This window comes from Pseudorasbora parva, chromosome 8 (assembly GCF_024679245.1).
Source record: "Pseudorasbora parva isolate DD20220531a chromosome 8, ASM2467924v1, whole genome shotgun sequence".
NCBI lineage: Eukaryota > Metazoa > Chordata > Actinopteri > Cypriniformes > Gobionidae > Pseudorasbora > Pseudorasbora parva.
In genome coordinates, this window is record NC_090179.1 from 15,099,745 (window position 1) to 15,126,616 (window position 26,872).

The window sequence follows — 26,872 nt, forward strand, 5'->3', positions numbered from 1 at the left end:
TAATGTTTAATTGCTCTGTGCTCTGTTAAACTTAGCAGTAAAATATCCTGAGAGGTGAATTTACCCACAATGCTCTCATTTCCTAAGGAGAGTAAAGATGTTGGGGTAGCTCAAATCTGTTTGTATATTTGCTTCTCTCTTTCCCTCTGGTGTGTGTTATGATACGGTGTGCAGTTCTTTGAGCCAGTTTGTGCCCCTGGGCTGTGAGAAGTGTATTAGAGTCTGTTTGACCTTTGAGTTTGTCTCGTACTAGAGGATTTAAACGTTATGAAAGTGTGGACTGTAGGGAAGGAGACAAGCGAAGAGGGTCTGAGAGAGAGAGAGGGGGGGGGGGGGCACAAGGGCTTGTGTCAAAGTTTACATTAGTTTACATGCTGTGGGCTATGATTTAATTAAAGGGAGGTTCACTTAGATATTAAAATCAAAAGGTGTTTGACTCACTCTGAAGACTTGAATTATGAATTATTTTAAATGCAAATAGAATAGGTAACAGGGATCTTTTAATCTTTTAGGCTTCAAAACTATATATATGTGTGCATTCACATAAATATATTTTTTTAACTTATTTTTATTTTTACTATATATATATATATATATATATATATATATATATATATATATATATATATATATATATATATATATATAATTCATGGTACTACACAAACAACAATTAGCAACTAAACTGCTTGTGTCTCAATGTTTACTTTAGCTTCAGTGCTGTGGGCAGCAATTTTGTTAAGTCTGTGTGCGTGCGTGTGTGTGTGTGTGTGTGTGTGTTGTGCGTGGTAAATCTAGTTAAAAATACTGCTCCTGCTGGTGGCAGCACAGTCTAAATCATGATCACAGCATAAAGGTTGAGCTTAATCGAAATTCTGTTCAGGCCAAGAAGTGTGTTTCTGTGTTTGTGTGTGCGTGTGTGTGTGTGAGAAAAGCATGAATTATAGAACAAGGCAGCTCCCTAATTCAATGTTATGAGTTTTTGAGCGCCTAATTTACAAGTGTGTGTTGCTTATGAGCATGTGCAAGGTGTGTATGTGCGTGATTGTGTGCGCAATCTGTTTCTTGTCACCAAGCAAGGTGTTCTACACTGCCTGAATATAAAAGTATACTTAAAGCTGGCTGAGCTAGATGCTGATAAGGAGGAGGTTTATATTTGTCCTTTTGAGAGACGCTATCCACCTAAACTACTGCTTTCGGAAATGTCACTGTATTATGTTTCGTGAAGTGAAGTGATGCGCTTTCCTATCGCAAATCCGCACCAGTATAATTTGCATGCAGTTGCATCACAGCTTTAATAAAACCCTTATAAAACGAATGTGGTTTCGCTCTTCAGCAAAAAGTAAGTCTGCGTCCTCCCGCAAAATCCAGCTAGTAGCCCCAGAGCGAATAATCCATTATCAGAGAAGGATGAATGAGGTGTAATTACTGTGGACTTCTGACATTCCATAATAGCATTGTTCTACATTATGCTTACATGCAGAACAGGGCATCAGAAAAAAATATGCTATGTTTAGATTGAGAGCGCATGCACGCACCGACGCAAGCACACACACACACTAACTACAAAATTATACTACATATCAAACGGTATTAAGGCACCCCAACTATATATGCTTGTTGAACATTTTTTAAAACCATGTGCATGAAAAGGCAGTTTGTCTTCTCTCTTTAGTGTGTGTGTGTGTGTGTGTGTGTGTGTGTGTGTGTGTGTGTGTGTGTGTGTGTGTGTATGGGATAATTGCATGATTGTTGCTTGATTTTATGCACATGTAAATGGGGGTAGCTGAACTAGCTAAACCAGGGGTACAAAAAGAAAATTCTGTCATCATTTACTCACCCTCATTCTCATTCCAAACCAATTTCTGTGGAACTCAACTGTTTCCGTACAATGAAAGGCAATAGCATCCAGAAAAACACTGATCCTCATTGACTATGTGAACTATCCCTTGCATATCTTACTGATATATGTGTTGCTTCTCTAGAAAATGTGTCTTGTTTCAAAGGTTTTTCCATATTTTAATTGAAATGATTTTCTGCAGTGTAGAAAGAAATTAAGTTAACATTTTTTGTTTGCCAGCTCCAAAAATTCGTACCTGTAATATGATAGGTGACTTGTCTGTTTCCAGGTGAGCTGTCATTGTCCCGTGTGTTAAGTACTGCCACCACTTCACCAGGTGCATCACTTTCACGTACGCTTCCGAAGTAGCGGGGCTGAAGAAACTGCGGTGTGTTGTCATTGGAGTCACTCACTGCTATAGTTATAGTAGTTGAAGACGATTGGCTGGCAGGATCTCCTAGGTCAAATGCCCAGACTGTAAGACTGTGGGCTGGGCTCTGTTCATGGTCCAGCCCTTTCAGTGTTGATATCCAACCAGAGCTGCTGTCAATTGTAAAGTAGGCACCATGTTCTTCAATGTCCTCACCGCCAGAGCCGCCGAGCAACCCAGGTGGAGCAAGACTGTACGTCACCTGACCATTAGCTGCCCAATCAGGATCCAAAGCTCGCACTTGAAGAATCCTAGTTCCAGGAGAAAGACCCTCAGTGACTGATGCTTCATAGGCATCTGACTCAAAAGCAGGTTTGTTATCATTGACATCTTGTACTTTGACCTCCACATCCACAGCCGAAACAGCATCCAATCGTCCCTGCTGCAACATTGCAATCACTTTAAAATGATAGGCCTGTGTCAGCTCTCGGTCCAGTGGTTTGTCTAGTTTGATCATGCCACTGTCTTTATCTACCACAAACACTCCATCACTGTTACTCTCTGGAGTCTGTCCGATCACCGCTGAAAAGCTTACTGGTAAGGAAGAGTGGCTAGTCGAGGTGTGTAGATGCACCGCTCCTAGCAGGGAACCAATAGGCATGTCCTCTGGCACAGTAAATGAGAATTGTGGTTGGCTGAAAGAAGGTATGTGGGCATCGGAGGACAAAACATGTATGTAGACTGACACAAGGGAATGTCTAACAGGTGCACCTCCATCAGAGGCTTTAACGAAAAAGGACAAGACAGACCCACGCAAAGATGCAAAGTTGCCTTTAGTGACAACCCAGCCACTGTCCGGGTCAATATCCAGAAGTTCAGTAACCTGTAGGCTGGCCTCACTGTACAGACTGTAGCTCACTTGTCCATTGGCACCTTGATCAACATCCCAAGCTTGCACTTGCATCACAAGGGTACCTGGTTCAACCTCAGATCGCACGCTTGCGTGGTACTCTGAGGAGCCAAAGAGTGGAGCGTTGTCGTTCTCGTCAAGTACAGTGACCCGGACACTGCAATATCCAGATCGGCCTCCTGCATCCACAGCCGCAATGGACAGCACCATCTCACTTTGTTCTTCCCGGTCAAGAGATTCAAGAGTCGTAATTTGTCCACTGACATCAATAATGAACAAGTCTCGAGCAGCATCTGAGAGCAGCACATACCTCACGTCCCCAAACGGTCCAGGATCAGCATCTTGCGCCCTGATCATGATGACCTTTGATCCAACTGGTGCATTTTCCCGCACGTCGGCCTCGTACATGCCTTGGGTGAACTGGGGGGCGTGTAGATTAGCTCGCTCTACTGTAACATGCACTTGCGCCGTACTGGTGAAGACACCATCTGAAACGCTTACGTTCAAGGTGATGGCAGAAGGCATGCGCTGCATGCGCCGCTGGCCACTCAGAGTGAGGACACCGGAAGCGGCATCTAGCTCAAACAGCATCCTTTCATTTCCAGACACCAGACCATACTGCAAGCGTTCTGCGTCTGAGCGGTCTGCGTCAGAGGCCTGTACGCATGTAACAAAGTGCCCTTTGGGTGCCAACTCATTGACTGAGGCTTCATATAGCAGTTGGTTAAACACTGGAGCATTGTCGTTTGTGTCCGTAACATCCACTGTGACCCACACTTCACTGCTCAGTGGGGGAAAGCCATTATCTGTTGCCTTGACAAGAAAAACATAACGCTGGATGGTCTCATGGTCCAGGGAGCGAGCGGTCAGAATTAGGCCACTGCTGCTGTCAATGTGGAAGTGGTCAGTGCTGTTGGTATGGTCTGGAATGATTTGGTACCGTATAGCTGCATTTTTTTTGGAGTCGCTGTCCGTTGCGAGCACCTGCAAGGCCGCAGTGCCAATCATGGCAGATTCTGAAATGACGGCTTTGTACGAGGGTCGCTCAAACACTGGAGGGTTGTCATTGACATCCAAAACAGTAACTTCAACATCCACTTCTGCACGAGCACCTGTGAGGCAGTCCGTTGCTCTAACGATGAGCCTGTGGGCAGGGCTGGTCTCATAGTCAAGGGCAGCGATGACACTAATGACCCCCGTGTCAAATCCAATGGAGAAAAGGGTTCCAGGGTCACCATGCTTAATTGTGTAAAGGACACTCTGGCCTTCAGGGCTGCTGGCGTTTATTCCCAGAATTGGAGTCCATATTGGTACATCTTCGCTCACTTTTACTGAGTAAAATGGTCGGTCAAATACAGGCATTGCTCTGTTTACCACTGTAACAGGAAAGGTGACCGATGAGGACATAGGTTGTGTTCCCATGTCACGGGCGAACACCAGAACCTGATATTCCACACTGGAGAGATCAGCCTCGAAAGCTCTCCTTAAGCGAAGCTCGCCACTCACACGGTCCATCTCGAAATGTCCCAGTTCATCCTGTAGAAAGTAGCTGACCTCTCCATTTTGTCCTTTGTCCCGGTCCACAGCCGTCACTCTAAATATTGCTGTCCCAGGCTCCGCTTCAACTTGCACAGCAGCATAGTATGGCAATCCAACAAAAACAGGAGCATTGTCGTTGACATCGGTAACTTGAACTCGGACCAGCGCCCTTGCAACACGAAGACGATCTTCCTCACGGCCCGCTTGTACTAAAAGTCCATATTCCTCCTTCTCCTCCCTGTCCAAAGGGACTCCAACAGTTTCAATGGCACCGGAAGTTGGCCTGATGCGAAATTTCCCACCTGCATTCAGCAAAGTATAGCGCAGTGGTTCATTCAACTTGTTCCCTAAAGCTGTAACCACAGCAACTGTTGTTATATTGCCATTGTTCTCCTCAATGTTGGAATTGTAGACATTTTGAGTAAAAGCCAGCCCACTGTCGAGAGCCTCATGTACTAGGATGGTAACCAGAGTGGTGCTAGAGAAGCGCCCATCTGAAACACGGATGTTAAAGCGAAATCGTTCTTTGCTAAATGTACTATTTCTCACAGTCAACAGTCCAGTGCTTTGCTCAATGCTGAAATGTTCTAAGCTGCCATCTGTTAAGGAGTAGGTGAGCTCTGATTGGCCATTACCATCAGGATCAGTAGCAAGAACTTGCAGGGCTTCTACACCTTCATAAGTTGGGAGCAGAAGGACAGCTTCATAGGAATCCTGGGAAAATTTAGGTGGACAGTCGTTAACATCTTGCACCTCAATAGTCACTTCTGCAGGCCGCTCAGCTGAGAGCTGAGGATGCCCACTGTCTCGGACGTTAACATGGAAACGGAACGTAGGCGTGGTTTCATGGTCAAGATGAGCAATTGTCCTTATGGATCCAGTCCCGGCATCTACTGCAAAGAAGCGCCTAGCAGATTCTTCCATGATCTGGTACACTAACAGGGCATTATGGTTGCGGTCGGCGTCGGTTGCTCGTATAACCAGCGGTTGTCCATCGTCACTTTGCACAACACTGTTAAGCCCAGCACCTTCACTGATAGTTCCATGGTAATGCAGCTGTTGGAACACTGGTGTATTATCGTTTTGGTCGAGAACTGTAACTGTTATTGTCGCATTTGAGGCCTGTCCAGCCATGTTGCTCGCAGTGACCGTTAGCACATAGGAAGAAACCGACTCAAAGTCCAGTGATTTCTGTGTAGTGATCACTCCACTGTACTGGTTGATGCGGAAGGTCCTATGACCATTGCCGTGGCGAATGTCGTAGGTAAGGGTGGACAGACTTAGAGCGTTTACTGTGATGACCGAAGCACCTATGGCAACACCTTCTGAAATCTCTGCCTGATATTCACTTTGGGGAAACTTGGGACCAGCGTTATCGGACAAGGTGACTGCGATACGGATGACAGCTGTTGATGATAATGCTGGAGAACCATTATCAGTCGCTTTGACAGACAAGACGTAGTGACCAATGTTTGACAGGTCCAGCTCCCGAGCCAATGAGATGATTCCCAAAACAGGATCAATCCGGAATGTGTTCCCTGTGTTCCCTAAATAAAAAAGAGAAAAAGACAAATATAAGAAAAATAAGATCTTACAAATATACTGTTATTATAAATATGGGAAAAATGGTCATTTGCAAAATATGTTATGACAAAAAACAAAATCAAAACTATTTTTCAGCTTCTTCAAAAATTGTTGTTCACAATGTTCATATTGTTTATGGCTTATATATTTGCTTATTGGTCCAAGTCTTTATACTCTTGGGCACAGATGCATTAATTCATTCATTAAAAATAATAATAATTTAAAAAATAAAAATAATAATTGGTCAAGTCATTTATAAACACAATTTACATTTATCCAATTTATCATGAGACATGAGACTAATTGAGTTAAAGATGATGGGTGATGAATTGAGAAATCAACTTTCCCTTGGAGCTTTTGATACATAAAAGGTCATGGTAATATAAGCATGTCCTTTAAGTTTCAGCGCTGAAAACTTCCTTGGCCCTTGGCCCAACAAATGATCTTGTGCTTCATTCTTACATCATAGCGTTACGAAACCTACTCATGGAGCTGATCGGCTCGTGCTAGCTGGCCAACAACAATAAACATGCTGAGGAAGATAGCAAGATATTGTGCTATTCCTGGTTGTGGAAGAACACAGTCGCTGCATAAGCTTTCTTCGGATCCTAAAATTAGGAATGAGTGATTAAACTTTATTTTTAATGAAGTTCCAGCTCACGTGGGGAAGACATGTTCACTTCAGTTCACTGCGGGATCGCTTGTAAACAAATCTCCGGACGATGCTGGATTTGGATTCAATAGGAATGGTGCAACACACTTATGTGAGTAAAATGTGTTTTTATGTAATAGTATTTGATTGTTATAGATCATTTTGCTTATGTGTATGTGTCTAACAGAGCATAGCTTTAGTACGCTGGACTCAGACACGCAAAGCCCGGCAGGCCGATGAATCTCATAACATCTCGACTTGACATTTGAAGGCCAGCGCGCACACACTTTGCGCCTATATCGACCGATCTCGCGGGCTATGTGTAATATAAACATAATAGTCCAATCAATCGCGGGTGGATGAGAAATCAATCATTGTGTTTGTTTGATAAAGACGTTTATGAGCCCTGTGATCGAGAGAATCATTCCGGTTGCCGCTTCTCCCTCAATCTCTCCTCTCCCTCATGTGAACTGAACTGACAGGGGAGCTGAAGCTCATTCAAATATGCAAATCTTCTCCAATCCTAGTCGTGGGCGTTTACTTCCAAGTCTCCAGTGCGGCACGCCCATCAAAACCCAGCGTTTTGGAGAGATCCTCAAAACCAGTGTAAAAAATAGCCAATTACTTATTAGTTATGATGTTTTTGAATGTAAAAACCACACAAAAATCATTAGTTGACCTCAGACAACAGTATACATTTTTTTTTAAAACAGTTCATGACACCTTTAAGGGTGTCCATCCAGTGAAGTGTGTCCAGACTTTGGTTAGTGTGTGTGAGTGTGTGCATACCCGAGTCAACGCTGTAGCTAATTTGTGCATTCTGGCCCTTGTCCTTATCGAGTGCAGTCACAGTGAGAACAGCCGATCCCAGAGCAGCTGATTCATACACCTGTCCATCATACATCACCATGGTGAAAAGAGGGGCATGGTCATTCACATCCTCTACACCGATCAGGACACGTGCAAGGCTACGTCTGTACGGGAACTCTTGATCTTTCACCTAGAATGGAAAAAAAGTAAGAAAAAGGAAAAAGATGGAGACAGTGAGAAATAAAGAGATAAGAGAGGTAGGTTAGAAACAAAAATGATTCCGTCTGAGAAAGATAGCAATATCCAACACAAAAAAGAGCAGTATACACACACACACACACACACACACACACACACACACACACACACACACAACAAACTCAAACTCGCTCACTGCCAGACGGAGTGGATAACATCTCTCTCTGGATTATAATAACAAATTTCATCTGTTTGCAGACAGCAGGAATATCCATGTGCTTATTAGATATGACACTCACTGTCTCTCACCCTCGTCAGGGGAGTGCGGAAACAAGGAGTGATACAGATCAGATCAATAATTAGATCACAGTGGAGGAACGACACAGGTGCAGACGACATTAAACTACTGACGGCTGCCAAAGCGAAAGGAGCAATCTCCTGTTCCTGTCATACCTGCACTCAAGCATGGAGAGCGGGAAAGAGAGAGAGGACACTATGAACACTAATCAAATACCTCTCCTGTTTTATCCATCTTTTGAGAGCTACATTGTTCTCTCTAAAATAAATAAAACATTTAATTTAATTAAAAATAAATTCAATTCAATTAAAGAATGCTTTGCCTGAATTACCATGATGGTGAGGATGTGCTGGGTTCGGCTCTCGTGGTCCAGTCTGCGAGCCGTGTAGATGACTCCACTGTTAGAGTCGATGCGGAAGAGGCGCATGCTGCTGGGGTCAACGCTGCTCTGGAGGCTAAAGGTCAAGCGGTGGCGCTCGTCGCGGTCTGATGCCAACACCTGGACCACCTCCGTATCGGGGGGCGTGTCCTCTGTGATTGTGATGTCATAGGTGGGCTGGGAAAAAATGGGTGGGTTGTCGTTGTTGTCCAAAACAGTAATGTGGACCTGTAAAAAAAATAAAAGTAAGGCAACATGAAATATACTGTGGCCCCCTATTTTTTCCACACAAAAAAAGGAAGTCAACATGAAATAATACAGTGGCCGCCTTCTTTTTCAGCTGCGCCTGTTCTGGAAGTATTTTTTCCATTAGGGATTTTAAAACAGTCCTCATTAAAGAGTTATAAGGCACGAACCAAGCCAACTAGCTACGGGGTGAATCATAAAATCGGACAACAAGACAAAAATATAAGACTGTGCACTTAACAGTTACAGGGAGGAATGGATCCACAATCCCATATGAAGCATTGCAAACAGCATAAGCAAATTACAAACAATGGAGATAGATAAAACTACTAATTTATGAACGTTGTTTACATGTATAAAACAATATACTTTAAGTTTATTACAAAATATCACATGTGTAAAATACAATAAATATTCTTGTATTTAATATATATAAAATAAATAATATAAATAATATAATAATAATTACTGTGTATAATTATTATGACTATTTGAATGCACACACCTATCTATCTATCTATCTATCGATCGATCGATCGATCGATCGATCGATCGATCGATCGATCGATCGATCTATCTATCTATCTATCTATCTATCGATCGATCGATCGATCGATCGATCGATCGATCTATCTATCTATCTATCTATCTATCTATCTATCTATCTATCTATCTATCTATCTATCTATCTATCTATCTATCTATCTATCTATCTATCTATCTATCTATCTATCTATCTATCTATCTATCTATCTATCTATCTATCTATCTATCTATCTATCTATCTATCTATCGATCTATCTATCTATCTATCGATACACACATGCAATATTATATATTGAAATGGTGGAATGCTGTTTCATGCATACTGAGCTTTATACACTGTTAAAAACTTCCCCATGCTAAACATGGACAAAGTTAAAGAAAAAAAAGTGGGACTTTGATGGAGTATTTCTGTCCCAAAAATACTCCTAGCGGTTTCTCATAAGTTTCAAAAAGTTTTATTTTCGAATATGGGTCTATCTGACGTCAGATACAGCAGAATGTCCTTGTACAGGCCGTGCAGGATCTTCTCCCGGAAGGCCGTGTGACTAGAGCGAGAGAGCAAAGCTTAAAGGGTTACTTCAGCAGAAACCCTGGAGTATATTCAAATGATCGTGCTCCCCCTCCTCATATCCCCCTGAGACGAGAGATTTATGAAAAAATTACTCAGATGACGCAAATATTGTCAATTTGCGTCATCGGAGCAATTTTTGGCCAGAGGCTAAAGACTACAGCCAGCAGAGGGAGCCATTTCTACATGTTTAAAACCCGCACATGGGTGGTGGAATCACACTCACAGCTGCGGGCATTCATATAAACGGAGCGGTGCGGATCAAAGTGAGTGTTTTAACTTCTCAGATGAATTTCTATGAAAGTTAAGCTTCCAAAGGCATGAACTGAAAACGCGCCAGACTGAACACACGCTGTGAAAGTATATGCCGCAAGCGCTGACGGGTTTATCTCAGCTCTCACATACATTATAGTTCTCCTTTTTAATCCGCTTAGAAAAGCGTCACGTTTTATTTTGTGTTACCATACTTGATCGTTCAACTATTCATGTAACTGTATTTAAATAGGAAAAACGTGGAGGTGTTTGGTCGCTTCTAACTTGATCTCTGTTTGGTACCATAGTGAATGAACTGGGCTTAGTGGGCTAAGCTAAATGCTATCAGATCGTCACCGCGCGTCAGAGAGATTAAGAGCACAGACTGAGACGAGAGAGGTATGTATCAACTCGTCTTAGTTGAGGGAATCAGCACCAATAGCATCAACAGAGTTGTGCAATTGTTTTTGATTGTTCCCTGCATTGTTGACAATGGTTTATAAACAAGGTACAGTTCAACTCTGGATTTGTAGCTCGTCTAATGCTGAAAGATGGAGCGGTTCCATCGACTAATGTTCACAGTCGTGAGTTGGAAGTAAAACTGCTTCAAATGTGTTTGTGTCGTCTGCTATTGACTTCTATTCCTATTCTTGTTTTTCTATGTAAACACACACTAGTCTGATGTGCAAACTGCTACTGCTAACATTAAATCGCATACAATAGTCCACAAACCAAATGATGTCCTCATAAACCACGAGTAAACACACACAAATGTTGTTAAACTCGAGCGTGACCAGCCGCTAAGCATATATACTTTACAGTACATAGAGACGGTATCGTCTGTAGTCGTCGTTGCTGCTGTTTCCTGTTCAATTTCAGCCTCTAGATCTGATTCTGGATCATATGTACGGCTAAATCTGATTGATCTCAGTGGTTTATTTAGGATAACGTTTTTTTCTCCACGATTAAGGATGTCAGAGCTTTCAGACGCTCTCAACCCAATAGCTGCGGCGCTCTGCATTCTTTAGCTCTGCCCACACGAAAAGACTCGGTACAGCCTATCTTTCTTATATAAATATAATAAAACTAAAGACTTTTTGGAGATATGAAGAATGCAAAACTACTGTATAGGTACTCAAGACTGACATGAGATTGACCATCTTCATGTGTTTTGAGAGCGTAAGAGAGATCAACGTCATTCGCAGTGCTTCATGTGAGTGGGCGGAGCTAAAGACACATTTTTCGACTCTCTGATTGGTGTAATTTTCTGTACAGCATCATGGGTAATGTAGTTTTTCACTAGGAATTCCGCTGTTAAACAAGATTATTTAAAAAATAAGCTGAAACAATGTGGACTATCAGCTCTAGCAGAATCAACTACCACTGAAAATAAATGTATATAAAAAAAAAATGATATGCTACATCCAGTATAGAAATCTTACTAAAACAACAGTCCCCCATACAAATGCATGGTCACATTGTGAATGAGTCACCGGTGAACATTAGCCTAACAAAAAAAGTTATTTCATTTGAAAATACCACATTGTGCAAGTTTGACCACATCTAAGCCACAAAGAAGCCTCGTATCGACTGATGAGTTTGCTTGCTTTTTTTTTTTTTTATATACAAGCCTGATAACAAACATTTAATGAACTTAAGTCGCATGACTTGTACACGCACGCACCATGAGTGTCTGAACAAATCGAAGTTGAATGCTGAATGCTGAAATGGAAACAAACTCTCTGACGCAAGTGCTGAGTTGTCGCTAACTCGTATTAATAGCCACAGCAGTCGGCGGAGCACGCAGGCAGTGTGAGCGCGCACAGTTGTGTGTGTCTGTGATCGAACCGCATTGGCTGATCTAATTATAAAGTAATAACAGACGTGTACTTCTGTCTCACACCCGCCCTTGCAGAGACACGCTGAGATCCATCTGTGTGTGTGTGTGTCGCAGACCGTGAATGAATGTGTATTTGTGTATGAGTTAGAGATGGTGCTTTCTAAGTAGAGAACAAGTCTTAGAAAAGAATACAATTGCTTTCATCATTTAAGTGTTTTGTTTCATTCAATTTCCATTTGTCCTTTTCTCTGACCCTCCGTCCAGCACTCATGTTAATGTGTGTGTGTGTGTGTGTGTGTGTGAGTAGTTGATGTATTTTTAAATGAGTGCATTTGCATATAAGAGAGTTTGTGTCGTTTAATACGCAGTTGACTGAATTTAAATGAGTAATCTTTTGTGTTTACGTTCTTGTGCATGAGTGTGTATATGTTAATTTACTTTGTATATATAGTGATTAAATAAACTGAATTAATGTGACAGCGCTTCCTGTCGCCTCCCCAGCCCAAACATTGCGGCAGATTCTCTGGATCGATCATTCATTTTTTTCCTCTCACACATTTTTTCCTTTCGGGATGGATCGTGTCCTTTAAACTCTGACCTTCAAGCACATATTACTGCGCGAAGACTCGTATCCATGGCAACGAAGCTATCAATCCATTGGGACCTTGACATCAGGGATAGGCAATCTGAACGATGACAGACGCTATCAATCAAACCCTCAGCATCAAACATCAGCATCAATCATGGACTAAACAGCAGCTGTCAAGCAGACAAACACTGTAAGTTTCAAAACCTAGTGAGCTGCTTCCCTACACACCAGAAGTGCCTAAACGACAGAACGAAACATGATGCTGAATTTTAAGAATCACAAGCTCAGTTAAAAAAAGGCGTACAAGTGGAGAAATGTTGATTCTAATTTTTAACGGCTATAAATATGCTAATATTAATAAATATAAAAAAAGTATTAATTATATTAATACAATATTATTATACGATATTGGCATCTGAGAAGATCAACGCTGATTCTAAATATTAATATCATAAACATTAATATAAATCAAATATTAATAACATGAATATATATATGATTCTAAATTGAGACTGATTTTAAATATTAATTATCATATAATTATACAAACATTAATATTAATCAAATATTAATGACATATTTATATATTAATACATTCAAATCTTAGCATATGAGCAGAAAGACTTGCTGACTATAAATATGAATTAATATAAATACATTATTATGAATTAAATAAAATATTAAATATATATTCACAATAGTAATGTAACATTGTTAAATGAGCAGAGATCAATACGGATTATACATAATTATTGATATAAATAAAAGATTAATTATATTAATATATAATAATAATATAACATGGTGTATAAAAGGAGAGACATACTGACAATAAATATTAAAATAATATAAATATATTAATATTAATTATATAAATAAAATATGACTTACATTAACATGATATTAATATAAAATATTGGCATATGAGAAGAAAGCAAGTAATTAATTAATATAAAATATTGGTGTATGAGAGGAGAGACAGATTATAAATAATAATTAATATAAGGATATACATAGTAAATAATAATAATTATAAAAAAATCTCTAAATATTAATTGCATATATAAAAATATTCATACAAAATATGAATATAAAACATTGGCATGGCGATAAATGCTGATTATAAATATGAATTATTATATATAATAATATAAAATATGGTGTATGAGTGCTTGAGCGGAGAGGCTTGCTGACTATACATATTGATTAATATAAATACATTATTATTAATTAAATTGTATATATATATATATATATATATATATATATATATATTCACAATATTAATAAAAAATATTGGCATATGAATATAGATCAATGTGGATTAGAAATATTAATTCAATTAACTATATAAACATTACTATAAAAATATTAATTATATTAATATATTATATATTATAATAATAATATAAAAATGTGGTGTATAATAGAAGAGCCATGCTGATTATAAATAATAATGTATATAAATACATTAATATGATTTATATGAATAAAAATATGACTTTGATGATTTATATGAATAAAATATGATATTTGTAAGGCTGGGAAAACTAGCAAATGCCGATCTGTGTGAATGAGGAACGAGGACTCCCTGAGAAAATAAAGGAAATTAGCATCTGAACTCTCTCCATCCGAGACGACGTCACGCTGAGTTAATCATCTCAGAATGACTTTAATTTACATGCCTTTCCCTTCACCTGCCTCTTTCTTCCCACATCCAACCTACAGTATTCACTCAAAATCTATGGTTTAATGTCAACAAGTATCATACAGTATTATACATGTTTGATATCGTTTGAAATGTCGACAGGTACAAAGGTCTCATCCTCACAGAAGTAAAGCAGTAAGTAAAGATAAATAACGTTTTAAGAGTTTTAAGATATTTTGCTTTATGTGTGATGGGTGTGGTGTGTGTGTGTGTGTGTGTGTGTGTGTGTGTGTGGAATTAGTATGAAATAATTTCGCGGAAATATCAGACCGTGTGGTATCGATTATATATTCTTACGTCGGTATTAGATTGTGGTACCGTACCGAAGCCAAAATTGTGGTATCAAGCCATCACTAATATATATATACAGGGAGTGCAGAATTATTAGTCAAATGAATATTTTGACCACATCATCCTCATTATGCATGTTGTCTTACTCCAAGCTGTATAGGCTGGAAAGCCTACTACCAATTAAGCATATTGGTGATGTGCATCTCTGTAATGAGAAGGGGTGTGGTCTAATGACATCAACACCCTATATCAGGTGTGCATAATTATTAGGCAACTTCCTTTCCTTTGGCAAAATGGGTCAAAAGAAGGACTTGACAGGCTCAGAAAAGTCAAAAATAGTGAGATATATTGCAGAGGGATGCAGCAGTCTTAAAATAGCCAAGCTTCTGAAGTGTGATCATTGAACAATTAAGCGTTTCATTCAAAATAGTCAACAGGGTCACAAGAAGCGTGTGTGGAAAAACCAAGGCGCAAAATAACTGCCCGTGAACTGAGAAAAGTCAAGCGTGCAGCTGCCAAGATGCCACTTGCCACCAGTTTGGCCATATTTCAGAGCTGCAACATCACTGGAGTGCCCAAAAGCACAAGGGGCCCTATCTTGCACCCAGCGCAATTGACTTTGTACACCGACGCATGTGTCATTCCTATTTTGCACCCGCGCAAAGCGCGCTTTTCCCTCCACAGAAGCACGTCGCTAAACTAGTGAATGAACTTGCGCTCCCTGGGCGGTTCAGCGCAAAAAAGGAGGCGTGTTCCGGCGCAAACAATCCCTGGTGCTATTTTGCTGTTCCATTAAACAATTGCGCCACTGACCAGAAAAAACCTAGTCTAAAGTCAGTGACGCATTGTGCGTTGTTCATTATGCTATTTTAAGGGCGCATGCTTGACCATAATGTATAGTGTGCACAACGCGCATACACTTTGCTCATGAGATCTACACAGATGCCCCATAACGAAACAAAAATATATTGCAGTATATTGGAAAATATCATATAATACATTAGGCAATATATTCACATATATGGGATTTAATATTTAAATTCACCAATATATTGCAATATATGAAAGCGGCAATCATTTGTATATTTTGCAATATATTACAGGAATATATATGTATAATACCATCAATATATTATTCCATGTAGTTACAATATATTATAATATATTTTGAAGTAATATATTGGTAAATATATTTTCCTTTCATAAGGGGCAACAGTTATTTTTGCAAACCATAAATTGTTACACTAAAAAATATATTAACACATTGTGGTGTGCCACGAAGATGTGAAAAAATAGGCATACATCTACTTTACAAATTATTCAGGGTTATTGTAGTAATTAAGGATCAGACCTGTTTGCCCAATAGTGGCAAGACATATATGTATATAAGGACATCTGACAAATTGGTTTGTCCGTCAAGAACCAAGAAAAAAAATCGACTGAAAAACTAAAAAAACTGTTTAACCGACGCTATTTTGGGTGGGTTTCTCCCATCCCCATACATGCGCCTGGTAAATACGCCATAATAATAGCAATCCATAATGGAACTTGCGCACCTGCTTTAAAAGGGAATGTTGGATGACGCTCTGATTGGTTTATTCACGTTACGCCCAAACCACACCTATGAATAATGAAGCTACTTCAGACCAACCCATTTTAGATTTGCGCCGGGCGCAAGAGCCATTTATCCCGCCGGGAAAATAGCAACAGCGCCGAGACCCGCCCACAGAGTTACTTCCGCTTCGCGCTTTGACACTTGCATTTCAGATCGTTAAAATAGGGCCCAAGGTGTGCAATACTCAGAGACATGGCCAAAGTAAGAAAGGCAGAAAGTCGACCACCACTGAACAAGACACACAAGCTGAAACGTCAAGACTGGGCCAAGAAATATCTCAAGACTGATTTTTCTAAGGTTTTATGGACTGATGAAATGAGAGTGAGTCTTGATGGGCCAGATGGATGCGACCGTGGCTGAATTGGTAAAGGGCAGAGAGCTCCAGTCCGACTCAGACGCCAGCAAGGTGGAGGTGGAGTACTGGTTTGGGCTGGTATCATCAAAGATGAGCTTGTGGGGCCTTTTCGGGTTGAGGATGGAGTCAAGCTCAACTCCCAGTCCTACTGTCAGTTTCTGGAAGACACCTTCTTCAAGCAGTGGTACAGGAAGAAGTCTGCATCCTTCAAGAAAAACATGATTTTCATGCAGGACAATGCTCCATCACACGCGTCCAAGTACTCCACAGCGTGGCTGGCAAGAAAGGGTATAAAAGAAGAAAATCTAATGATATGGCCTCCTTGTTCACCTGATCTGAACCCCATTGAGAACCTGTGGTCCATCATCAAATGTGCGATTTACAAGGAGGGAAAACAGTACACCTCTCTGAACAGTGTCTGGGAGGCTGTGGTTGCTGCTGCACGCAATGTTGATGGTGAACAGATCAAAACACCGACAGAATCCATGGATGGCAGGCTTTTGAGTGTCCTTGCAAAGAAAGGTGGCTATATTGGTCACTGATTTGTTTTTGTTTGGTTTTTGAATGTCAGAAATGTATATTTGTGAATGTTGAGATGTTATATTGGTTTCACTGGTAAAAATAAATAATTGAAATGGGTATAAATTTGTTTTTTGTTAAGTTGCCTAATAATTATGCACAGTAATAGTCACCTGCACACACAGATATCCCCCTAAAATAGCTAAAACTAAAAACTAAAACTTCCAAAAATATTCAGCTTTGATATTAATGAGTTTTTTGTGTTCATTGAGAACATGGTTGTTGTTCAATAATAAAATTAATCCTCAAAAATACAACTTGCCTAATAATTCTGCACTCCCTGTATATATATATGTGTGTGTGTGTGTGTGTGTGTGTGTGTGTGTGTGTGTGTGTGTGTGTGTGTGTGTGTGTGTGTGTGTGTGTCCTTGTTTATATTACATTGTTAGTAAAACCTGAACTTGAGATCACTTTTCAAAAGGCTTATAAATCATACAGGATGAGTTTTTTTTGAGAAAGTAAAAATGCAGAATGTTTCCTGTGATGGGTAGGTTTAGGGGTAGGGGCAGGGGCAGTGTAAGGGGGATAACATTTACAGTTTATACAGAATAAAAACCATTACATATATGAAAAGTCCTCATAAAACATGCAAACACAACTTGTGTGTGTGTTTACCTGAGTGTATGCTATATTAGTCCCATCTGTAACCTCCACAGTGATGTTGTAAAAAGATCGCTGCTCGGCATCCAGAGGTTTAGCGATGACGATAGTGCCGACACCTTTCTCAACGTCAAACATACTGTCCACGTCACCGCCTTACACCAAAAGAGAAAACATGATTACAAACGAGAACTCTCCATATGTTACAGATACGTCTCTCTCTCTCTCTCCTCTCTCTCTCTCTCTCTCTCTCTCTCTCTCTCTCTCTCTCTCTCTCTCTCTCTCTCTCTCTCACACACACACACACACACACACACACACACACACACACACACACACACACACACACACACACACACACACACACACACGTATTCAGATTTAACACACAAATTCAAATTCATACCACTGCAACACTCATGTTCACCAAATGGGGGTGCTACAGGGTGGAAAACATAAATTGGATGGGATTTCCTCATTATACCCCCCCCCCCCCCCACACACACACACACATGCAATGCACACATAAAACACATCCCCATGTGTAATGCACACACATTTAAATACACACAATCCACATATGCAATCCACACACACACAAGAAACATAAACAAGATAAGAAACTGTAATTACACACCTACACACTCAAAACACTCACACTATATGCAGACATACACTCAAGTGTAATGTATGCATGTGTTTGTATGTGCTACTTTAAAGTAACAAAAAGGATTCCTCCATTTTCTAAGACGCTGTCTCTATATAACCTTCACAACAAGTACGTGCACAGTCTAACACAACGCTCTCAGAATCAGCTCTAACCAGACGCGTATAGATCATTAAAGACTAACAGAAGAGACGACAAACGTACAGACTGAAGAAACAGCTGTCTTCACACAGCAAAAGGTGTCGATGTGAACCGAATTACTTTCTTTTGTGAAACAAAAAAGATAAATGTTGTCTACTTTTAGTCATTGCTCTTTTCCACATAAACCAGACCAGGGGATATCAAGCTCCAAAATGTCCAAAAAATAAATTTTTGTGGCATTTTTAAAGGCAATGATGCACTATATATTACCAATATATTAGTGTCTGTCTAATATAGTCAATTCTTTAAAATGTTACAATTTTATTTATATAATTATTATGATATTCCATATTCATTGGCCAATAATATGCATTTAATTTCCCCTGTTTTTCCATATGCCATATGTCTTTTTTTGGCATATCTAAAGAAAGGGATGCACAATATTGTTCATCCAATATTGTCAACAGTTTAACAATTAAAATTGTATTTACATAATTATTGTATAACAATTATAACAATTCATTTATTTTTTCATTGTTTTAATTATCATCTTATATTTCATATTTATTGGACAATAATATGTATTTAATTCCCCCGTATTATTACTTTTGCCTTTATCACCACTTTAAATGACAATGATAGATTATGGCTATTAAAACTGAGAAAACTTGAATGACCATTTTTTTAATGTCAGCATGAAACAGGAGTTGCGATAGTCTTTTATTCTTGTGGAGTATATCAGAGTGAAATGTATGATGGGCCAGTAGTGCCACACAGTGTCACACAATGACATTTTAAAAGAAAACAACAGTTACAACACAACAAAATCGAGCCACAACACAACAAAATCGAGCCACAACACAAAAAAAAAAAAATCAAACAACAACACAATGAAAAAGCACAATAAAATCGAGCTACAATACAACGAAAAAGCACAATGGAAAAACACAATGAAAAATCAAGCCACAACACAATGAAAAAGCCACAACACAACAGAAAAACAACTAAATCAAGCCATAACACAATGAAAAAGTCACAAAATAATGTAAAAACACAACAACATTTTAAAAGAAAACATACACTTACACTACAACAAAATTGAGCCACACCACAACGAAATCGAGCCACAACACAACGAAAAAAGCCTACAATACAACAAAATAAAGCCAAAAAAAAAAAAAAAAATCACAACAAAATCAAACAACACAATGAAAAATCATAACGAAATCAAGCAATAACACATTGAAAAAGTCCAATAAAATCAAGCCATAATACAATAAAAAAGCACAATGAAATCAAGCCACAACACAATGAAAAAACACAACAAAATCAAGCCAAAACACCATGAAAAAGCCATAAACACAACGGAAAAACAAAGAAATCAAGCCATAACACAATGAAAAAGCCACAACACAATAAAGCCACAACAAAATGAAATCAAGTCAAAACACAATGGAAAAGCCACAACACAACGCAATCAAGCCATAACACAATGAAAAAGCCAAATACAACTAAATTAAGCCACAACACAATGAAATCGAGCCACAACACAACGGAAAAGCCAAAACACAATGGAAAAACACAACGAAATCAAGCCATAACACAATGAAAAAGCCAACTACAACTAAATTAAGCCACAACATACTTAAAAAGCAACAACACAACAGAAAAACACAACGAAATCAAGCCACTACACAATGGAAAAGCCACAACACAACGGATACAAGCCACAACACAATGGAAAAGCCACAACACAATGTATACAAGCCACAACACAACGGAAACAAGCCACAAAACAATAGAAACAAGCCACAACACAACGGAAACAAGCCACAACACAATGAAATCAAGCCGCAACACAATGGAAACAAGCCACAACACAATGAAATCAAGCCACAACACAATGAAAAAGCCAAACACAACTAAATCAAGCCACAACATACGTAAAAAGCAACAACACAACAGAAAAACACAATGAAATCAAGCCACTACACAATGAAAAAGCCATAAACACAACGAAATCGAGCCACAACACAATGGACAAGCCACAACACAACGCATACAAGCCACAACACAACGGAAACAAGCCACAACACAATAGAAACAAGCCACAACACAACAAAATTAAGCCACAACACAACAAAATTAAGCCACAACACAATAGAAACAAGCCACAACACAACCAAATCAAGCCACAACACAATAGAAACAAGCCACAACACAATAGAAACAAGCCACAACACAACCAAATCAAGCCACAACACAATAGAAACAAGCCACAACACAATAGAAACAAGCCACAACACAACCAAATCAAGCCACAACACAACAAAATTAAGCCACAACACAATGGAAAAGCCACAACACAACGGAAAAACACAGCAAAATCAAGTCATAACACAATGAAAAAGCCTAACACAATGAAATCATGCCACAACACAAAAGAAAAGCCACAACATGTAGGCGATTTTGAATGAATATTTAATGTCGGCATTCAATGGTTACATACACTTAAACTGATCGTAGTATTGATATCTTTGTAAGACTGCCACCGCTTCTCAAACAAGAACAAATGTAGAACGAAACGATTCATCGAGTAGCCCGAGTTAATCAAATTTAAAAAATCCTCGAGGCAAAATCATCTGCCTCGTCGCTTTGTTTAGTCCATTTAACTACACATGGATGTTGCAGAAAGACATTTTTTTGTGTAAGGACTCGGAGCGGATTGCGGTTATATCCGCGGTTCAGGTGGGTAAACATCCCAAAAATTGCGGGTGGATGAGAGAAATCATAATGTGTTGAGGTTGTTTGTTTTGAGATTGTTTAGCTTTTTTGTTTTAAAGCAAACTACTTCAGTGTAGCTAATATGTGATGATAACATCGCGCTTAGCACTGAGGATTGAAGTTGTGACGATCGTGTGTGGGCGGATGGTTTGTTTAGCTGATTCGGTGATGTTAGAGCTGATCTGCGCATCTCTTGTTCTTATTTCAAGTTACCCTGTCCAATATTTTGTGCTTCTTACAAAAGCCACAAAGCTTTCAGAAGACAGTAAAGGCTTATGTAATGCCTGAGCTGAAGCTGAAACATGAAAGTTAAGTTGCACAACATAAATAGTTTAGGCATTATTGTTATTTATATTACTATTATTTTGGTTTATTGGTTGCAGGTTTAGTTTTGAACTATGATGAACTAGGTTAGATTGATCTATGTTTACCTTTTTAAAGTCATTTGAAATAGATTTTTATATAATATAGTATGGTAATTGTATGCATTAAAATTGTTAAGTTTCACAGTTATTAATGTATGCAATTTCAGCAATAAAACGTAACAAATTAGATGTTAATTTTAAGATACCCGTCTTATTTTCTCTTATATATTTAGTATTGCTCTTTAATAAAGAAAAAAGTAATTATTATCCGATTAATCGACCGATTAAGTGCTAGATTAATCGATTACAAAAATAATCGATAGCTGCAGCCCTAGCCGATACCAGATCCAAGGGTGAGTAAATAATGACAGAACTGTCATTTATAGGTGAAGTATCCCTTTAAGATGTAGTTCAGGTTGTTGCATCCGTGTGGTTGAATGCCTGTGCGTGTGAACAGGAGGTGAAAGTGTGTTTTGGCACAGCGTTATGTTCCCTCTTCACACTCACACACACTCGTTTTACCCAGGGCGCATTAATCATCTAGTGCCGCCTGTTGCTGTAGCACCTGGTGGAGATACACTTACACATGCAAACGCACACTTACACACCCTTTCATTCATCACCGTCCACCCTCGTTGTCCTCACACGCACTCTCTCGTCTGTCAAGCTAGCCCTGGGTTGACCCCTGACCTTTATCCACACTCGATTGGCTGTTTAATGACGCATTTAATCAGGCCGCAGATGATAAGGCTGGGTCAACGACCGCCAGAAGGGTTTTAGGTACCTCATAAACAAAACACACACTCTCATACACACACGGATGGGAAGCACAAATTAAATCATTATCGCCGCTGCACGGTAAACAATAAGCACACACACACATGCATACAATTATATATCACACACACATTTAAATCACATTTGTATCAAGGCGCATGTCTCCAAATTCACACCCCAACCAATAATGTTTAAGCAATACAGCACAACACCAAAGGATGATGGGAAAGCAGAGCTAGCTGATGGTTAAACAGCAACAGAGCCACAGCAGTTCTGCTGAACTTGTATAAATATAGAGAGACAGACGGAAAGAGAAAGACAGGAGGTGAAGAGACAAATAGACAGAAAGAGAGAAATAAACATGCAGATACAAACAGATAGAGAAAGAGAGACAGGTAGAGAGAGAAAGACATAAAGAATCAGACAGACATCAGGGCTCGGCATTAAGGGCTGACCCGACTGACGCTCAGGAAAGTTGATGAAATTTTCAATGCGTCGACACGAAAGATTATAATTCCCGTCTTTTTAAAGTGGACCTATTATGCCCTTTTTCACAAATCTCAGGTGTCCCAAGAACGTGTTTGTGAAGTTTCAGCTCAAAATATTAACAGAAATCATTTATCATACCTTGTCAAAATTGTCCCTTTAACCTTTAAACGCATATACCTCGGCTCTTTAGTGATCCGGGACGCCACTACCCTCCTCCTCATTCATTTTTTAAAGTTAGACATCAACCTTCCTAGTATTGCCAAGAAAAAACAAAAAACTATAAAATTATAAAATAATGCCTGTTTTCCTATTGATTTTTTTTTTTTTTTTGTAGACATTATATAAGGTCTCTAATGCATTCGCATTCGAGCCTTCATGCAAAGACATGGGATCCACTGCCATCGGTTTGAACCAACAAAAGAGATGCTGGCCATTACAAACATGTTTGACAGGAGCAGGAAGGAGAAGAGTGGATCACCACGATCACCACCAGGAAGGAGAAAAAGGATCACCACGATCCACTGAAGGATTTGGTTCATCAGTTGTCAATCTTAAGGTAAGATGATTTTATTTATGAAAATAGACTGTTTATTATTACTTCTATACAGTTATTTTCTAGTAGAAATTGTGTGTAGTGCATAACAACAATGTAAAATGTGTATTTTATGTATTAGAGTATTATATTTAGATTTTTTGTTATTGTGCTAGTTTGGGCTAGTTTGATTGTTTATTGGGCTGGTTTTGTTGCAAAAACCTGGCAACCCAGCTTGCTCTTCGGATACTCCGGCAACAACAATGGAAACTCTTATATTCATTGGTACATCCAATAAAAGAACATCTTTAATGATTTTGTTTGGCGTAAACATATATCTAAAAATAAACGTAACATAATATCTCAAACGCCATTCTTTTGAGATGGTGAATATGAGCCAGATGCTGAATGTCCAGTGAAATGAGCTCTGATGAGGACAGTGATGATGGGATAAAACATCTGCTCAAACTGAACCCTTACAAGCTCCAAAAGAGAACAAAATATGCTTTAATTTATTCTTCTGTAATTGTTACTCTAATATCAGGAGAGTTTAATATTATCGAGTCAGGTATCAATCCGTGTTAGATATAGTTCTGGGTCACTATAGACCCGAATATGTAATAATGATTGGCAAAACAAAATAAGTATTAAATGTAAATGAGCTGCTGCTCCCAGCCCCCTTTCCAGAAAAGGAAAGAGCTTTACAGCTTGTGCTCAGTGTTGCCAAGTCCGCGGAATTGGGCTACTTTTAATCACTTGCTGCGGGTTGTTTTTTTATATGCCGTGGGTTAAAGGTTTAACATATTGCATCGATTATATTTAGCTGAAATGGTTGTGTTGAAATATTTTACTCTACACAATTTATATTCTCCCAATGATAAAAATGGTGCTAGGTTGATGAGACAGCATAAGCACACTTTGTGAGGTATAAGGGCACTGCTAGGCTGTATTGCCAGTGTATGTGTGTGTGTGTTTATCTGTGTGTGCACGCGGCCTGCCGGAGACCAAGATTTTTATTAACTTGGGTCAATTGCTCTTTCGCTGCTGGCATTGCCATTCAGCAATGCAGCGGTTGAACGCACATTCTCTGAGATTAATTTGATAAAGACAAAATGAAGGACACCTTTCTAGAGAACATCCTTCGCATTCGAGCCTTCATGCAAAGACATGGGATCCGCTGCCATCGGTTTGAACCAACAAAAGAGATGCTGGCCTTGTTCATTACAAACATGTGTGACAAGGAGAAGAGTAGCATCGAAAAGACTATGAATCTGTAAATAGTTCATTCAAATAGTTCTAAAAAAGGATCACCACGATCCACTGAAGAATTTTGTTCATCAGTTGTCAATCTTAAGGTAAGACGATTTTATTTATGAAAATAGATGGTGTATAATTACTTATATAGAGTTATTTTCTAGTAGAAATTGTGTGTAGAGCATAACACTAACTTTTGTACTGGAGTGTTATATTTAAATGTTTTGGTATTGGGCTAGTTTGATTGTTTGAATTGTTGCAAAAACCTGGCAACCCAGCTTGCGCTTCGGATACTCCGGCAACAACAACGGAGACTCTTATATTCGTTGGTACATCCAATAAAAGAATATCTTTAATGATTTCGTTTTGCGCAAAGATATATCTCCATCTGCTACAAAAAGGAAACAGAAATGGCAGACTGCAGACTGAAATTGACAACTGATAGTTCACTGACATCTAAAATATTGGTGTCGTGGCAACCTTATTTATTAGAATGACATAAACAATGAAATCCCTGACTATTTTTTTCTTTGTTGTGGCAGGGAAAGTAAAAATTTGAATCAAAATATCCTTAGCGTCGAGCCCTGGATATGCAGAGAGAGAGTAAGTGAGAAACCACAGAAAGAAAAACTGACGGAGAAAGAAGAGTTACGAGAAAGAAAAGAAGAAAAGAGTTCGGCTGAACTGGTAAAGATACCTTCTGTAGAACAGTTCCTGCCGCAAGCGGTCTGGAGTATATAGAACATCTCACGGAAAGAGCGGGGACCTTCCCATACGAAGCATTTAGAAAAAGAGAGAGAGTGAGAGCGAGCGAGCGAGAGAGAGAGAGAGAGAGAGAGAGAGAGAGAGAGAGAGAGAGAGAGAGAGAGAGAGAGAGAGAGAGCGAGCCAGAGGAAGAGAGGACGGAAGAGAGAGAAGTAAAGAATGAAGTAAAGAGTCGAAGGATAAGAGAAATGAAAGTGAAGAAGAGGAGAAAAAGAGAGGCAGAGCAGCGAACGAGTGCAGAGCAGGTGCTGCTGAAGCAAACAGAAGGTATCTGAACACCAAACGACATGCGAGCTGCAATCTGACTCTCCCACTGCCTGCCATATCAACAACTGCACACGTCACATGACCACTCGACATTATTGTGTTATTAGCAATTCAAGTTCATTTAGCTTTATTAATATTATCGTAAAACATTAGTAATATTAACACACTTTCTGATATTTGATGTATTACAATATACTTAAAGAAACTGTATGTAAGATATGTATTTCAATGAATCATAAAATGGCCCTGATATGTCACTAGACATTAAGAAATCATGTTCATTTCAAATACTTCTATCACTGACAACAGTAGTCCGGCCAGGATATTATCATTTAAAAGTTGTTGTTGCAGCCCTCAACTGATGTTGATGTTGACATGTTGTAATTTGGCCTGAAGCTCCGCCCTCCACCTATCGACCAATCAGGAAGTCAGTAGTGTTTGGGCATCCGGGTTGCCAGATCTGCTCTAGTTACCACAGCTGCTCTACAAACGTTCCTGCTAATCCTGCAGCCAATCTGGCAACCTCGAGTCAGGGGGAGGGGGAGAGGGATGCACCGCTCCATTTATAAGTGATTGCAGTACCAGTTTTGTCCACAATCTTACATACACTTCCTTTAATATAATATAATAATATTATATACATTTATATTAAATTGAATATAAAATAATATAATTAATAAAATAAAAAAGATCACCCCCCCCCCCGCAGATTAATTATTACCTAATATATGTTTATTCATTTGTTTGTGTGTATACAAACCTTACATCACCATAGATACAGACAGCGGCAAGCAATTGCCATGGTGACCGTGGAATGGCAAAAGATAGCAGTACAACGCCACAGATCATGCAGTGAACCACAAACATTCCCAGCAACTCTAACGCGTAATATGAAAATATATGGCCCAAATAATTTATAAGTTATAAGTTTATCTAAATGAATCAAATACCAAGTTATTATAAATGATGTATTTTAAGATCAGATGTAAACAAAATACAGTATATATACACATACATACTGTATATTTATTGTATTTTGTTTTAAAAAATCTGATTATAAAG

General features: G+C 39.1%; 1 protein-coding gene across 5 annotated transcripts in view; it reads right to left on the bottom strand.

Annotated features, from left to right (window-relative positions):
• Positions 1-26,872, bottom strand: part of fat3a (FAT atypical cadherin 3a) — a 211,446-nt gene that overhangs the window by 45,079 nt on the left and 139,495 nt on the right. For 3 of the 5 annotated variants that reach the window (XM_067450195.1, XM_067450197.1, XM_067450194.1), the window contains 5 exons: positions 25,476-25,544; positions 17,785-17,924; positions 8,533-8,808; positions 7,685-7,895; positions 2,097-6,206 (listed from right to left, as the gene is read on the bottom strand). In XM_067450195.1, coding sequence (XP_067306296.1) covers positions 2,097-6,206; positions 7,685-7,895; positions 8,533-8,808; positions 17,785-17,924; positions 25,476-25,544 — 4,806 coding nt within the window. The remainder of the gene's footprint in view (positions 1-2,096; positions 6,207-7,684; positions 7,896-8,532; positions 8,809-17,784; positions 17,925-25,475; positions 25,545-26,872) is intronic. The other 2 variants (XM_067450198.1, XM_067450196.1) reach the window with 1 other exon arrangement.